This window comes from Fundulus heteroclitus, chromosome 22, assembly GCF_011125445.2.
Source record: "Fundulus heteroclitus isolate FHET01 chromosome 22, MU-UCD_Fhet_4.1, whole genome shotgun sequence".
Lineage (NCBI taxonomy): Eukaryota > Metazoa > Chordata > Actinopteri > Cyprinodontiformes > Fundulidae > Fundulus > Fundulus heteroclitus.
In genome coordinates, this window is record NC_046382.1 from 260,191 (window position 1) to 277,106 (window position 16,916).

At 40.5% G+C, this 16,916-nt stretch overlaps 1 protein-coding gene across 3 annotated transcripts; it reads left to right on the plus strand.

Annotated features, from left to right (window-relative positions):
* The first annotated feature begins 1,319 nt into the window (after positions 1-1,319).
* On the plus strand, positions 1,320-5,966 carry LOC118557113. 3 transcript variants are annotated; one of them, XR_004927608.1, is made up of 3 exons: positions 1,320-2,387; positions 4,046-5,753; positions 5,827-5,966. XR_004927608.1 is itself a non-coding variant. In XM_036126313.1 (2 exons), exons 1-2 carry the CDS (start codon positions 1,701-1,703, stop codon positions 5,309-5,311), a joined length of 1,953 nt encoding a protein of 650 aa, XP_035982206.1. In that variant the 5' UTR covers positions 1,320-1,700; the 3' UTR covers positions 5,312-5,966. The 3 variants fall into 3 exon arrangements, 2 of the variants coding, with proteins under 2 accessions (XP_035982206.1, XP_035982205.1); XM_036126313.1 differs by having other exon boundaries at positions 1,320-2,390; positions 4,049-5,966; XM_036126312.1 differs by having other exon boundaries at positions 4,046-5,966.
* The last annotated feature ends 10,950 nt before the right edge of the window (positions 5,967-16,916 follow it).

The following is a 16,916-nucleotide window of genomic DNA, read 5'->3' on the forward strand; positions in this document are numbered from 1 at the left end:
GCATACACACGGGAATTCATTCCCGTTGATACATCTTGCATACCAAGTAGAAATACAGCATTACAGTGGCCTCACCTTAAACATCTGGCTGACAAAATGCCTGCTTTGCAAGACTGTGAAGTAGGTTTACTCATTGGTTTTGACTGTCCTTCTGCTTTGGCTCCATTGGAAGTTGTTGTTGGTGGGGAAAATGAACCTTTTGCTCAGAAGACTGCTCTTGGTTGGAGTATTATTGGGGCAGCCAATCCACATTTAGATCGGCAAGGCAAAGATTTGTACATAGAGTGATGGTGAAAGAAATGCCTGCTCCATTGGCTTCGGATGTTTTAAGAGTTTTGGAGATGGATTTCAATGAAAAGGGTCCAGAAGGGAAATGTGTTTCCCAAGATGACGTTCGGTTCATACAACTTCTGAGTGAAAATATTAGACAGAGAGATGATGGCCATTTGGAGATGCCCCTTCCATTTAAAACACCCTGCCTCCCTGTGTTGCCAAATAATAAGAAGCTGGCTACTGTTCGTTTACAACATCTGAAGAGGAGGTTAAAGAGAAATTGTCAGTTCTACAATCATTATAAAACATTTATGGAATCTATTATTAGCTGTGGTGATGCTGAAATAGCTCCTGAGGCAAACGCCAATGATGGTTGTGTGTGGTACTTACCTCATCATGGGGTGTATCATTCAAAGAAACCAGAGAAGTTAAGAGTAGTATTTGACTGCTCAGCTAAATTTCGTGGTACCTCTCTGAATGAAACTTTGTTGAGTGGTCCAGATTTGATTAACTCTTTAATTGGAATCCTCCTGCGTTTCAGAAAAGAAGATGTTGCCATTATTTGTGACATTGAAAGGATGTTCCACCAGTTTTCTGTTGCACCACAGCATCGTTCTTACCTCAGATTTCTATGGTGGGAGCAAGGAGATTTGGAGAGCGAGCCTAAAGAATATCAGATGAAAGTTCACCTTTTTGGTGCTGCCTCCTCTCCAGGCTGTGCTAATTTTGGTCTGAAATATTTGGCACAACAGCAGAGATCAAAGTTTCCAGCTGCAGCAGCATTTGTGGAGAATAATTTTTATGTTGATGATGGGTTGATAAGTGTCCCCACAACTAATGATGCCACCATACTAATAACTGAAGCGCAGAAACTGTGCAAAGAAGGTGGTTTGAGACTCCACAAATTTAATTCCAATAAGTCTGAAGTCCTAGACTGTTTGAATCCATCTGAGAGAGCCGCAAGTGTGGTTTCTGCTGATCTGAAGCCTGATTTGACACTTACTGAACATACCCTAGGGATGCGATGGCATGTCAAAGGTGACTGTTTGGGTTTTCACATTGATCTGAGGGACAAACCTGATACACGCCGCAGTGTTTTGTCAGTAATAGCCTCTTTATACGATCCGCTGGGATTTCTTGCACCATTCATTGTGAATGGGAAATGCATTTTACAAGACCTGTGTCGCAGAAGTGTTGGATGGGATGACCCTTTGCCTGAAGACTTACTTGTACGGTGGGAGAAGTGGAAGTTCAGCCTTCAGGATGTGAAGGGGTTATTGATCCAAAGATGTTATCATCCCCAAGGATTTGGAAAGATTGTTAAAACAGAACTGCATCACTTCTCAGATGCTAGCAGCCAAGCATATGGTGCGTGTTCTTACCTCAGATTTGAAAATGACAAAGGTAAAATTCATTGTGTTTTGCTCATGGCTAAAGCCAGAGTTGCTCCTTTAAAAATTACAACCATTCCTCGTCTTGAACTTTCAGCTGCAGTGGTTGCAGCTAGGTTGAGTGTTCTGTTAAAAGCAGAACTTGATATGAAGATAGACACAGAGTATTTCTGGACAGATTCACAAGTGGTGTTGTCATATATTAATAACGAAGCACGACGGTTTCATGTATTCGTGGCAAATGGGGTCCAAATAATTAGAGAAAACACAAATCCGAATCAATGGAATCATGTTGGCACCAGTGAAAATCCAGCAGATCATGCATCAAGAGGGTTATGTGCCTCTGAGATTTTAACAACTAGTTGGCTAACAGGTCCTGAATTCTTGTGGGAAAAAGAGATGAACAGGGAATTTAACTCTTACCCTGAACTGTTAGTTGGTGACCCAGAGGTTAAAGCTGTTCAGACATTTGTAACAACAGCGAATGACACTACAGACTTTCTGGAATGTTTCACCAGGTTTTCCTCTTGGTCAACACTGATTAAAGTGGTTGCCAGAATTAAAAGACTTGGATGCCAGAAGAAATTTTATTCAAATGTGGTGAGTGTTAAGGAACGTCAAGATGCTGTTAAATCAGTGGTAAAACTTGTACAAGAACAGGCCTTTGGCTCAGAGGTGAAGCTGCTAAAAAGAGGAGAGGTCCTTCCACACTCTAGCCCTCTGTTCCTGTGCTGCCTTGACAGCATTTTTTCTTTGATATTTTAAGGATATTGCGTTAATGGCATTGTAAGTTATTTGTTATTGCAATAAGTTTGAAGGCTTTTATTTTGAAGGATGTAGGCGTGGATGTTTTCGGGCCCTGGTCTGTGACGGCAAGGCGCACGCGAGGAGGGCACTCAGAGTCAAAACGATGGGCAATTCTTTTCAGCTGCATGACTTCAAGAGCAGTTCACATTGAGCTAATAGAATCTCTAGACACATCTAGCTGCATTAATGCTTTGAGACGTTTTTTTGCATTGAGAGGACCAGCCAAACAGCTCAGATCTGATTGTGGCACAAACTTTATTGGGGCTTGCAAGGAGCTACAGATGGACACAAGAATGCAGAAGTTCCTCACTGATCAGGAATGTGTCTGGGAATTCAACCCACCTCATGCTTCTCACATGGGGGGTTCATGGGAGCGGATGATTGGCATAGCAAGGAGGATTTTGGATGCTATGCTACTCCAGCAAAACATCTCCTTGACTCATGAAGTCCTATGTACTCTAATGTCAGAAGTTACTGCCATTATCAATGCCCGTCCCTTAATGCCTGTGTCTACAGATCCAGACAATCCTTTCATCTTGTCACCTGCAATGCTTCTTACCCAAAAGGTTGGAGTCCCACCACCTCCTGGAAATTTTCCTGAAAAAGACTTGTTTACTAGGCAGTGGAGGCAAGTACAAGCATTGGCGAATCAGTTTTGGTCTCGTTGGAGACGAGAGTACCTGCCATCTTTACAGCAACGTTCGAAATGGACGGTACCCAAAAGAAACTTACACATAGGAGATTTAGTTCTTCTGAAAGACAAACAGGTTCCTCGCAACTGTTGGCCAATGGCTAGGATTACTGCCACATTCCCAGGACAGGATGGATATGTAAGAAAGGTCGAGGTCACAACAGCAGAGCAAGGCAACCCAAAAACATATCTTAGGCCTGTGACAGAAGTTGTTTTGCTTCTGCCTAGTGAATGACTTATGGACTAATGTTTGATGATCCAAAGGCACAGTGACCTCACTGAGGTCAGACGGGGAGTGTGCTGCCTTGACAGCATTTTTTCTTTGATATTTTAAGGATATTGCGTTAATGGCATTGTAAGTTATTTGTTATTGCAATAAGTTCGAAGGCTTTTATTTTGAAGGATTACTGTGTTGTTCGCAACGAACTTCCTGATCATTTCCGGTTTTCTCCGTGAGCTGCAGCAAGCATGGCTGAATGTGTTTTGTCTTCAGCATCTAATCCTGTGCCATCCGCTAGAAATTAAGTTGAAGCAATGCTGTAAGTGTTATTTTCTGATAAAAGACATGTTGTGTAAGATGTATCAGATATCATTTTGTTAAGATGCTAATGTTTAGTTATGGGGCGGATATTCTTGTTTAACCATCCATAGTGAATTGCATATAACTGCAGAGTTTATGTATGTGCTGTAAGTTTCTTTGGACACATAACTAAGTTTGTATTGTTTGTGTATTTGTTCTGTTTACAGTTTTCACCCAGCTTATGATAAGGGGAAGTCAACAGTAAATGCTCAATCTTACTACACGTCTCCCTCTCATCAATTTGCTGTGGTTTACCTCGGTGTTTAGTCGGAGTTGTTACACTTTTGGATGAGAACACTACAGTTCCATTTAAATCCATTTGTAGAAGATGACCTGCTACGGGTTGGTGGACGATTAAAACATTCATCTCTTAGTGAAGATTTTAGATATCCACTGATTTTGCCAAAAAACAGCCATATCACTCATCTTATTGTGTCCTACTGTCACATTCAAGTGGGTCATCAAGGCAGAGGTCAAACCCAAATGCAGGTCAGGTTAAATGGGTTTTGGATACTTGGCTGCAGCAGGTTGGTGGCTCAGATGATTCACAAATGTGTGCAGTGCAGGAAGCTCAGACGACCAGCGGAAGAACAGCTTATGGCTGAGCTTCCAAAGGAACGCTTGGAAGCATCTGCACCATTTACTTATTGTGGAATGGACTGTTTTGGCCCTTTTGTTGTTAAAAGAAATCGTAAGGAACACAAAAGGTATGGGTTGGTGTTCACCTGTCTTTATTCGAGAGCTGTCCACATTGAAATGTTGGATGATTTGTCCACAGATTGCTTTATAAATGGTCTGCGTTGTTTCATTAGTTTGAGAGGAGCTGTTCGCCAGATATATTGTGATCAAGGAAGAAATTTTGTAGGGGCCCAAAATGAATTGAAACAATATGATCCGAAACATCTGGAGTCTTTTCTGGCAGAGAACCAGTGTGAGTTCGTCTTTAATGCACCATCAGCAAGTCATGCTGGCGGCGTTTGGGAGCGTCAGATACGCACCATTCGAAACGTGTTGGCCTCTATTCTCTCTCAAAGCTTGGGAAAACTTGATGATGCTTCATTAAGAACTTTCTTTTATGAAGCCATGGCCATAATTAATAGTCGTCCTTTAACACTAAAAGGAATAAATGACCCTGGTTCTCTTGAACCCTTAACTCCTAATCATTTGCTTCAAATGAAGTCTGAGTCTGCCCTGCCTCCTGCAGGAACATTTGTGAGGGAGGATATCTATTCCTCAAAACGTTGGCGCCGTGTGCAGTTTTTAGTTGAACAGTTTTGGAGTCGGTGGAAGAGAGAATACCTCCAGAATATTTCTATTAGGCAAAAGTGGCATGTAATTCGCCGCAATCTAAAGGTAAATGACACTGTCATTGTAAAAGAGGGTTTTCTCCCAAGAAATAGGTGGCAGTTGGGTCGTGTTGTGGAAACGATGGTTGATAGTGATGGCTTGGTTCGAAAAGTAAAGTTGAGAACAGGAGAACAAAGATCAGGAAGAGATATTATCTCTAAGAGTTCAGTGATAGAGAGACCGGTGCAAAAATTGGTGGTGTTATTAGAAAGTGACTCATAAACTGAATGTACACAGACAAGCATGTTTAAACAATCTGCATAGTTTTAAGGGGAACTTTTAAATAATGCATGATTTTGATGATAGTTCATGCATTATTGGTGGGAGTGTAATGGATGGTGAGCTATTTAAAATAAATTGCCTAATTAATATTTTTGTAGACTATCAAGTAAATTATTGAAAGTGAATTTTATGAAATAAGAATGTTGCATATTGTTTTTGGATGTTTGTCTGTTTTGATTAGCATTGTTGTGGTTTATGTTTTGTTTAATGTTGTTTGCAATTTGTAATGTTTTTGAGTGCTTTGTGTGTACCTCACGGGCTGCTGTAGATAATGAGGGCGGGCTCTATAAAAGCTGGTACAATCATTGTGCCAATGAATGGCTTGAACTGTCAAATGTATAACCAAGAAATCAACATAGTATTCCCCAGTGAAAGCAGCGAGGTACGTTTTTGTTTGTTTGTATTTTGTTGTTTGGTAAGTTTGTTTTGTATTCTAATATTTGTATATGTTTTAGTTTTCACGGTGACTTTGGTGACTGAGAGACTGTTTACCTTTGGTGACTGTGATGGATCTTCATCAAAGAAAATAAAACGCCAAAATCACCCGTCGAGACCGGCTGAATAATTAAAGTACTGGGGAGCTGCTACTATATATATATATATATATATATATATATATATATATATATATATATTTATTCCAATTTCCACAGTGGATAAGTTGTGCAAAACTGATTTGGCCCTATTTAAATGAGTAAATTGTGCGCACTACTCGCTGTTTAAGAGGTGTTATCAAAGAAAGACGAAAATCAAATCCTTCTCATAATCACTATAGATAGAACTTCTGCTGTTAAACTTCATCTTAGAGACAATATTAATTATTATTTGAAGTCTGATCTTAATTAAAAAAAATATTACAGCGGACAAATCTGAATTTCCGTTTATCATTATTTTACCAGTTTCTGTATCAGTGAAGCTGACCATTTTAAACAGCCGAGTAGAGCTTCTCCCGCCTCCAGTGACCTTGCCTAAGGTAATGACAACAATAACATAAATAGATCTGTTCAGGGTTTAGTCCACCACTTGCCCATTGACCGCTGGAGATAGCCCCCCCCCCCCCCCCCCCCTCCCCCAACCCTGCATAGATAGGAGGGTGGAGAAAATGGATGGACGGAATAACAATTGTAAATAATATTTATAGTGCTCTTTAAGTGTCTCAAGGGGCTACAAATAAAAGTAATTTAAAAAAAAAAGCTGACTCTGTCAACTGTCAGCTCCTCTCCAACCCTCTGAGTCCAGGAAGGAGCCATGCGGTTAGACTTACAGTGAAATTCATCTCTAAAAAGCTTATTTACCAACACTTCACAATGGGCACTTGAGCCAAAATATTGCAAATTAAAGAAGCCCCAAAACAATTTATTACAAAATAACTCTGATTCGATTGCTGGAGATCCCTGCAGACCCTTGTGGATAAGCCAGCATAGATAATGGATAGATAGAGGCTACAAGCCTATACTGGAACAATGAAGAAGGGAGTTATAGATAACTTGTGAACCTGCTTTTTTAAAATGATCACACGTACCCAAATAACGTTGACAGTTTTGGACGATTTGATTTCACTGTTCTATGAAGAAGAACTAGACCTGAAGTTTGGCAAACACAGCTGTTATGGTATCTTGTCACGCTGATGTCAGTGTTACGGACAGACGGAGGGGGGGGGGGGGGGGGGGGGGGGGTTAACCTTACACACATACACCATTACACCTGTCCAGCACCCTCCCCCCATCTCTCCCCCTTGGAGCAGCTCCGCTCCAGTAAAACTGTTTTGTCCCAGGATTTAACAGTCTTTACAGGCTGATGGTTGTTTGTTTATAAGGCAACACAATGTTTAAGATCAGGTTTGGAATCTTTCACCTTGGTTTAATTGCATGAAGATTGATACCACGATTATAAAATTTTTCATTAATATTATTTATAATGTTATTTCTGACCGTCCAAATATTTTCATATTCAGACAGATTTTCTCTCCATCTGTAATTAAACCATTCTGGCCACGAAGACCACAGGCAGTTTTGCATGCAGGTTTACACCTGATGTTTAAAGGTACTAAATATAGATGCAAAAACTGCGCCAGTTTATTAGCTTTGATAAATCACTTTGTGGATAGTAAGTGTTTACATTTTCATTTTGGCAGCTCCTACATGTACCATTTAGGCCAAAAGGTACATGTAGGAGACATGTTAACATACATGTTAACACTGGAGTCCAATCATCACCTCATGAAGAGGTCGACACCTAATAACTTAAAAAAAAGTGGGATTTAATTTTGATTTGTGCTTTGCACCCATAGTAATGACACGTGCAGTGTGATGTGCAGAAATCCATCACACAGCGGTGTTTTTGTCTGTAATGACATAATAAAGATTCTCTCCTGGGTCATCTGTGACCTTGGACCCTTGGTGAGAGAATTGCTCTCCACTTAGGATCTTTTCTCTCACCATCTTGCCATATTTTCATCCTGGCTGAACATTATGAAACAGACTGATGTTGACACTGTGGACATGGAGAATATGCTGCTGCAATCCAGGCCCCCCGTAGTTTAGTACAAAACTGTTGGAGAAGCTGTAGGACTTTAAGAACCGTCCATACACACAATAATTTCTAAATGTGATAGATTGGCGCTTAGTGATGATAAAAAAATAACTAATAAAAAACGATAAGCTTTAGAGCCAATTAACTCTTTGAAAACAAAGGTTTGCTCAGTCTAATTATTTGATGTACTTTGTATTGTTTAGATGGAAGCAAATTGCTGTTTGAACCAAATTATTTTTATTGAAACCCAGACTGAAGCCACAGCTAAACAAAAAACTAAACATTTCTTCTGTGTGTTGGTAACTTAATTTTAAAGTGCTGTGAAAGCAGATGGATGTTTAATGTTTGTTTCGGCCTCTTTATAGGCCTGATTGGTTTGGGGGAGGATTCCACACTGCTGTGAGATCTGTGATGGTGAGCTACCCTTGAAACAAGAAGCTTTTTTAATTGAGAATTACCCATGTTGATAAGAACTGCCGAGTCTTTAATTTCCCTAGCTTAATTGTCATGGATGCTGGCCTTGTGTGATTTGGTTGAGCTGAAACTGAAAAACAATAAACTGAAAGGCCTTTTCAGTTGAGTTTGCAGATTTTGTCTGTATTTTTGTTTGTTATTGATTTAAATACATTTCCCTCCTAAAACTAGTGCTTGTGGTTTATAGCATTTACCTACAATCTGAAATCATTCTAGTTGATAAGGAAAGTTGGTATACTGAATACACTGCAGTAGCTTAAGGCAGAGTGTTACTCACTGAAAAAACCTGTTTTAAACTATGTTTGGTCTAAAATAAAAGGAAGGAGATGTATATTTGAGTACAGAATAAATATCTGGACGGTTAACCAGACCTATGCAGAGAATTACATTTTACTGCTTCATTTAAACTTTCTTCATTCTCTGTGGACAATTTCAGTTTGTCTAATACTTGACAATTAAAAATCAGATACATTTTTTTTAATTAAGAAGCTTGAATTAAGAAGAGTGGGAAAACTGGATCCATTTGTTGAATGAAAGACGTCAGACCCAAATCATAAACATTACAGAACCTTCATTTACTTTGATTATTCAGAACTGGTCAGACCTGCTGCTCTGGACCTCCAGAACCTCTCCTCTGGCTGAGCTGAGCAGCTTCCAGAGAGGAAGCAGAAAGAAATTAAGCTGAAGTGAGGATGATGAGAGCAGACAGAGGAAGCTGATCTTACCGTGCAGGAGGAACCCCAACAGCAGCAGGATCTTCATCTTCCCATCAGAGATCAACCAGAACCTCCTCAGAGAGCATTTCAAAGCCCGGAGGAGCTCAGCTCCCAGCAGATCATCCTCTCCTGAATCTCTGACAACACTTCACCGTCTCTTCACTTCCTGAAAGCCGCAGCTCTAACAGACACTCCCAGAGTGGAGGAGGAGGGAGGAGAGTGTGTGGTGGAGGTTCCAGACTCATGGTGGCACAGAATTAAAAATATGAAACAGGTTGAAACTTGCCAGGAATCAAACCTGTGTCGTAAGTTTTGGAAAGTTCAAACCTGAGCCCTCCTCTTCTGTTTAAGTTGTTTTTTTCTCGCTTTACGTAAATGGCTTCCTTCACCCCTCTCTCAGACCATCTGCCTTCTCTGTCCACAGTGTGAACATTTTCATCCTGTCCTTTGTCCCTGAGGTTCAGGTGGACGGCTGAGGAGGTCGCCCTCCTCAGGACTGGGTGTCAGGAAAAACTTTTGAAACTTTTAGAAGTCTACCTGTTGGGCTGATTTGTGTGAACTTAGCATTGAATTGGGAGCGGCTGCTGGGAGTGGAAACTGTGAGTGGGAGTCTGTTTTTTGACTTCTTCAGTTTCTGTTAAGCTGGTTCTGTTGGATCCAGTCCAGATCAGTTCTGAGGAAAGGCAGGGCGTTCAGTTTCCTCATAGTTTCTCACCTGTTGATCTGGTTTGTGTTAACTTTTTATCAACAGTGGAGTAAATAACTGATGAGGCACTGAAGCCTTTAGGAGTCAGATCGTATATGAACCCCAAAATAGAAGCCTATATTAAATTTTGACCTTAATTTAGCTGTCCTAAAATCTTTTACGTGTCCTGTAATCAATTTATCACTATTCAACAACAGCAAGAAAAACAAAACAATATCTAATATGAGCTCAAACTGGAGGGTACTTGTTGACTGGTTAAACCAGTGCGCAATTAGGCTCTGGCTGAAATCTAGTTATGGGTAGATGAGGACTCTTGAAACGTTGTGTCATATTCACCAAACTGTCACTGTGTTGCTCTATACTGACATCTGCTGAATCTAAAACACCAGTGCAGGCTGCTTAGTTAAAACACAGATCAAATCCACTGATTTCCCCAAATAATTTATTTAATTATCACATGTCATGTTGTATTATTATGTGTGTCAATACGAGAATCCAAGATTATGTCTTTAAACATACAGTTAAATAATGTGAAACTTTCTTCATGTCTGGATTATTGAAAGGCACTTTTGCCATGTCTTACCAAAACCTTCCTTGAATGGTTGCAGTGTACATATAAAGCTGCAGCTAGTCTACAGATCCAGTGAGGTCCAATGATCAAGACCTATGATTGCCCCTCAAAATTTTTTTTAAAAAGAAGAGAGAGAGAGTGCTTTCTCTTTTGTGGCTCCAAGACTCTGGAACTCTTTTCCTCGGCCTCTGAGATCAGCAGACTCAGTGGTTTATTTTACCATCTCTTAATTTTGTCCCTTGTTTATTTTATCTTCTCTTATAGAGCACTTTGTAATTATTATCCTGAGAGGTGCTAAAAAAAACGTTTTTTTTTATTCATCGTTCGACGCTGTGCATTAATCCTATGACTGGCTTAACCTACAGTTCCAAGTGCACTCAAACGTATCACTGATGAGAAAAAAAAACAAAAATGGAGTTTTCCTATTGGCCACAGTCAAAATGAGGTCAATGAAGGCAAAATCTTTTGCAATGTTGTATGTGACCGAGTTAATGCTGCTGACGATGGGTCTTTGTGTATTTTTAGAAGTCCCTATATGTATGGAAATGACTCGCCTGGGTAGAGCTGATAGTAGCAGGAGCAATCCATTGCTTTCTGTTTTTCCAGTCAGTATGCTATTTTGTTTTTGTAGTTATTGTAGTTATGAACATAAAATGGTAATACTGCTCCCTGCTGTTACCTCAGAAATTGCCTGTTTTTGGTAGATTTTTTCACCATAAATAATTCCCTGTCAGTGGCAATAAGCTTTACTTTATTATTATTGCTATTTTTTGTTTTTCATGTTTAAGTTGAGCTTTACACTAAATATGTGTTACTGATAAGTACTACAAATGTTACAACAGTTTTGTTCATTTGGCAGCAGAACATTAAAATAAAAGTGCTCTTTACACTACTTTTGAATTAATTCTTGGAGTTTGTAAATACAATGCGATTAATCATGATTAATCAGGCAAATTATGCGATTAATCGCGATTAAATATTTTAATCGTTGCCCAGCCCTTATATATATATATATATATATATTTCTGCATTAGGTATATGTAATATGTTTTCTTTAAATAGGGGGCCATTAGAACCCCCCACCCCAACATAAAATGGTTTGACCATTAGGACAACGGCTGGCTGCAACTTTGAAATTTCCTTCTGCTGCGTACTAATCACAGGTGTAAAGAAAATATGACATCAAAGGCTGGAAGGATTTTTTATTAGTAAATATTTTTTTAAAACTGAGGATCAGTCAGGAACAGGTCTAGGAACGGAAATGCAGAGGAATGTTGCCCATCCAGAGCCTGGTAAGGCAAGGCAAGGCAAATTTATTTATATAGCACAATTCAGTACACAGACAATGCAAAGTGCTTTACATGATTAAAATACAGGAAATAAAGCAGAAACAAAAGCAAGTAGGAAAAAGCAGTTGAAAAAGAAAAATTGCATTTGACTATTTAACTAGTGCAGTCGAATGCAGTCCTAAACAAATGTGTTTTTAATCTTGATTTAAAGGAATTCAGGCTTTCAGCACTTTTACAGTTTTCTGGGAGTTTGTTCCAGATCAGTGGAGCATAGGAACTAAATGCTGCTTCTCCATGTCTGGTTCTGGTTCTGGTTCTGGTTCTGCAGAGCAGGCTGGAGCCAGAAGACCTGAGTGGTCTGGAGGGTTGATGCCCTGATAACAAGTCTGTGATGGATTTAGGTGCTAATTCAGGGATTTATAGACTAACAGAAGGATTTTAAAGTCTATTCTCTGAGATACAGGGAGCCATGGAAGGACTTCAGAACCGGGTCCATGTTCTCTACGTTCTTAGTCTTAGTGAGGACTTCAGAACCGGGTCCATGTTCTCTACGTTCTTAGTCTTAGTGGAAGGACTTCAGAACCGGGTCCATGTTCTCTACGTTCTTAGTCTTAGTGAGGACTTCAAAACCGGGTCCATGTTCTCTACGTTCTTAGTCTTAGTGAGGACTTCAGAACCGGGTCCATGTTCTCTACGTTCTTAGTCTTAGTGAGGACTTCAGAACCTGGTCCATGTTCTCTACGTTCTTAGTTTTAGTGAGGACTTCAGAACCGGGTCCATGTTCTCTACATTTTTAGTCTTAGTGGAAGAACTTCAGAACCGTGTCCATGTTCTCTACATTCTTAGTCTTAGTGAGGACTTCAGAACCAGGTCCATGTTCTCTATGTTCTTAGTCTTAGTGAGGACTTCAGAACCGGGTCCATGTTCTCTGCGTTCTTAGTCTTAGTGAGGACTTCAGAACCGGGTCCATGTTCTCTACTTACTTAGTCTTAGTGGAAGGACTTAACAACCGGGTCCATATTCTCTACGTTCTTAGTCTTAGTGGAAGGACTTCAGAACTGGGTCCATGTTCTCTACGTTCTTAGTCTTAGTGAGGACTTCAGAACCGGGTCCATGTTCTCTACGTTCTTAGTCTTAGTGAGGACTTCAGAACCGGGTCCATGTTCTCTACGTTCTTAGTCTTAGTGAGGACTTCAGAACCGGGTCCATGTTCTCTACGTTCTTAGTCTTAGTGAGGACTTCAGAACCGGGTCCATGTTCTCTACGTTCTTAGTCTTAGTGAGGACTTCAGAACCGGGTCCATGTTCTCTACTTACTTAGTCTTAGTGGAAGGACTTAACAACCGGGTCCATATTCTCTACATTTTTAGTCTTAGTGGAAGAACTTCAGAACCGTGTCCATGTTCTCTACATTCTTAGTCTTAGTGAGGACTTCAGAACCAGGTCCATGTTCTCTATGTTCTTAGTCTTAGTGAGGACTTCAGAACCGGGTCCATGTTCTCTACATTCTTAGTCTTAGTGAGGACTTCAGAACCGGGTCCATGTTCTCTACGTTCTTAGTCTTAGTGAGGACTTCAGAACCGGGTCCATGTTCTCTACTTACTTAGTCTTAGTGGAAGGACTTAACAACCGGGTCCATATTCTCTACGTTCTTAGTCTTAGTGGAAGGACTTCAGAACTGGGTCCATGTTCTCTACGTTCTTAGTCTTAGTGGAAGGACTTCAGAAGCGGGTCCATGTTCTCTACGTTGTCAGTCTTAGTGGAAGGACTTCAGAACCGGGTCCATGTTCTCTACGTTCTTAGTCTTAGTGGAAGGACTTCAGAAGCGGGTCCATGTTCTCTACGTTGTCAGTCTTAGTGGAAGGACTTCAGAACCGGGTCCATGTTCTCTACGTTCTTAGTCTTAGTGGAAGGACTTCAGAACTGGGTCCATGTTCTCTACGTTCTTAGTCTTAGTGGAAGGACTTCAGAAGCGGGTCCATGTTCTCTACGTTCTTAGTCTTAGTGGAAGGACTTCAGAAGCGGGTCCATGTTCTCTACGTTGTCAGTCTTAGTGGAAGTGTAACCCCTGTTTCCTAAGGGTATTTTATTTTTTGGGCCAACTTCCTTCTGAGGTTGCTTCCTATAAGGGCTACAACGTGTCACTTCCTCTTCCTCCACTGTGGCAGTGGCAAGGATCTGTTGGATACCAAACAATTCACACATTTGGATAATCTCTGCAGTTCCAAAAATATTTCAGCGGTCAGGTTTTTTTATGGACTGAATAAATTCAAGATGGCGAGCTACCCTGAACTACCTGTGTGGTAGTTATGACCCCTGCCTGTATTTTCCTCTGGAATCTTGGAGGAGACTTTGCATTTTTTGGACTGTATTAATTTTCCTTTCCATCACGTGGATCCTGGACAGTTCCCTTTTTCCTTTCTCCTGTTTAAAAAGACTGCATTGTTTTTCTCTTTTCTGTTTTTTTCTTTGGAGAAAGGAAATTTAGAAAATTTAATTGAATTAATTTAATTAAGAATGGAATACAAATCTACAATGACCCTGTAAATTTGTGGTTATTTTGTATGTTTTTCTCTTATGTTTATTGTTAATATTTAATATAATTTCGATTGAAATCTTATATTTTCTTCCTTGTTTTTATTTACACTTCAGGCTCCTCAAAGAACCTTTTTTTGATGCTGCTAAATGGTTATCTTGAGTAACATAAAGGAAGCCGTAGTCTGTAGTTCAAGAAGCGTTACATGTGGCGAGCTAGCCAGGAGTCTGATTGTGTAAATGCTTAATTTATTTTGTTATTAATTTAACTTTAATCAATTTTACTTTAATTTTTCTCAAAGACGAAAAATGGATTTCTTTGAGGAGAACGACATCAATGTTTCTGTTGTTATTATTGGTGTGACAAATACTCAAGCAGATGAAGAGGTTTATGATTGTCTTAGTAGTTATGGTAAGATTAAACAAACCTTTACTGTGACTGATATTAATAGCTATTTTTATAAAAACCTGATTGCTGAATTTACTGACCCCGCATCGTTAGTCTTATTAAATCCACTCTTGCCATATACTTATAAATCTCAAGTTACTTCAAACCTTGTTTTCCAAATTAAGTCACTTGCAGATGAGCTCTCTGCCACAGCCACAGTGGGAAGCACTCCCCCAACTGACTACCTCCAAGAATTAAAACGAATTTCCCAGCAAAGTGGCCAACCCTTTGAGGAGGAGAGTGATGCCTCAAATCAGTCGACATTTGGGTATAGTCAGTAGTAGAGAGAGGAGAGATGATGAAGAAGAAGACGAAGACGATGATGATGTTGATGATGATGAAGAGACATCTGGAGACGTACTTGCCACAGCGACAGAGCCAGGGAAGGTATTGACACAACCTAAGTTACTTGCTTCTGCCAGAAAGGCACCAACCTCTACAAACCCACCTTTATCTAATCCCAGTGTCAGTGTAGGCCAAAGAGTGTCACTTTCTGGCCATGATCTTAACCCCCCAGATGTCCAGAGAGTAGTCGTGGAACATATTGTTCGGAAAGAAGACATGAGTGTCTTGTCATCATCACCACTTTGACTTCGAACCATCTCTGGGAAAATTCCAAAACCCACTAATGAAGTTGATTTTGATTCATGGTGTTCTAACGTTAATCTTTTGCGTGCTGACCCAAGTCTTTCTCCACTGCACATCACAAAACGGATGCTGGAGAGTCTTCTTCCTCCAGCTGCAGATTTGGTCAAAAGCCTTGAGGTTAATGCTTTTCCAACAGCTTTGCTGCAAGTGCTTGATTCAGCGCATGGTACAGTGCAAATATGGAGAAGAACTTTGGTGGGATTCCACCTACTGAAATGAACAAACATTTGTTGAAACAATTTTGCAGAGGGTGTTGGGACAATACTGTCATAAATAAGTTACAATTAGAACAGAAAAAAGATAATCCACCTTCAGTCGCTGAGCTCTTGGTTATCCTGCGAACTGAAGAGGACAGACAAATGGCAAAAGAAACACTAATGAAGAAGCACATTTCTTCTTTCAAACATCGCGCCAACCTGCAAACACACAGCGCATGTCCCTGTGTCCATTCAGACAGCAGTGTCATAGAAGACCTGAGGAAGCAGGTGTTGGTGCTTCAAAGCCAAATGTCTACTTTGCTGTCAAAACAAAACTCATCATCCAAAGTTGAATCAGAGCAGAAAAAACTAAAGCCAAAGGTCAGCCAAGTTTCCAACAAGCCCAAGCCCTGGTTTTGCTTCAAGAAGATGGCCACATCGCTCCTGCCTGTACCAGTCCACCAAATCCGAGTCTGGTTGAGAGTAAGCGTCGCCAGCTACGACAAAAACAGCAAGCCTGGGAAGCCAGGAACACCAAAAAGTCAAACTAGAGGCAGCTTTTACAGAAGGGCATGTGGAAGCTGCCGCCAGTCATCGTCCCAACAAACAACTACCCTTGCAACAATTACCAAAGAGACTGGTTGGAACAAAGACCACTGGATGAATCAAAATCAAAGGAATTGATTTTCATTGTCTTTTCGACTCAGGTTCCCAAGTCCCCACTGTCACACACTCTTTCAATAACACCTATCTACAAGACCATGAGATAAAGTCCTTAAATAATCTTCTTGAGGTAGAAGGTGCTAATGGACAGTGTGTACCTTACCTTGGATATGTGGAACTGAACATGACATTTCCTGCTCAGTTCTTGGGTGAGTCAGTGGATGTTAACACCCTTGCCTTAGTGGTACCAGACCTTAGATCTTCTCAGTCCTCTGTCCTTGTTGGAACAAATACATTGGATGTTGTTTATGACAAGTATTTGGAAAACCATCAGTCCGAATTCAACCCAGTGTCACATGGGTATAGATCAGTACTAAAAATTCTAGAACTCAGACGTAAGCTGACAGCCGAAGATCATCATGGCATCTTAAAGATGCAGACTAGTGGTCCACAGACCATCCATGCTGGGCAGACCAAAGTACTAGAAGGTTTGGCTATTGCTCCATTCTTGCAAGGTGAGACAGCGGTGATCATACAGCACCCTTCTTCGTTCACCCTGCCTGGTGGTTTAATGGTTAAATCATGTCTTGTCGACTTTCCTTCTCTCCATCCCTGCCACTTGCCAGTAGTGATTACCAATGAATCTGATCACAACATTGTGATTCCTGCCAGAGCTGCAATCACAGAGATAAGTGGTTTCCAATCAATCCTGCATAAAGAGAAAACTGTCCAATCTGCCAAGTCTACAGAGCCATCAAAGATCAAGC

Coding starts and splice junctions, on each gene's coding strand:
- LOC118557113 (XM_036126313.1), top strand. CDS start 1,701: ATGGCTAAAGCCAGAGTTGCTCCTTTAAAAATTACAACCATTCCTCGT. Junction 2,391..4,048: donor CACACTCTAGCCCTCTGTTC/CTGTGCTGCCTT, acceptor ACACTACAGTTC/CATTTAAATCCATTTGTAGA.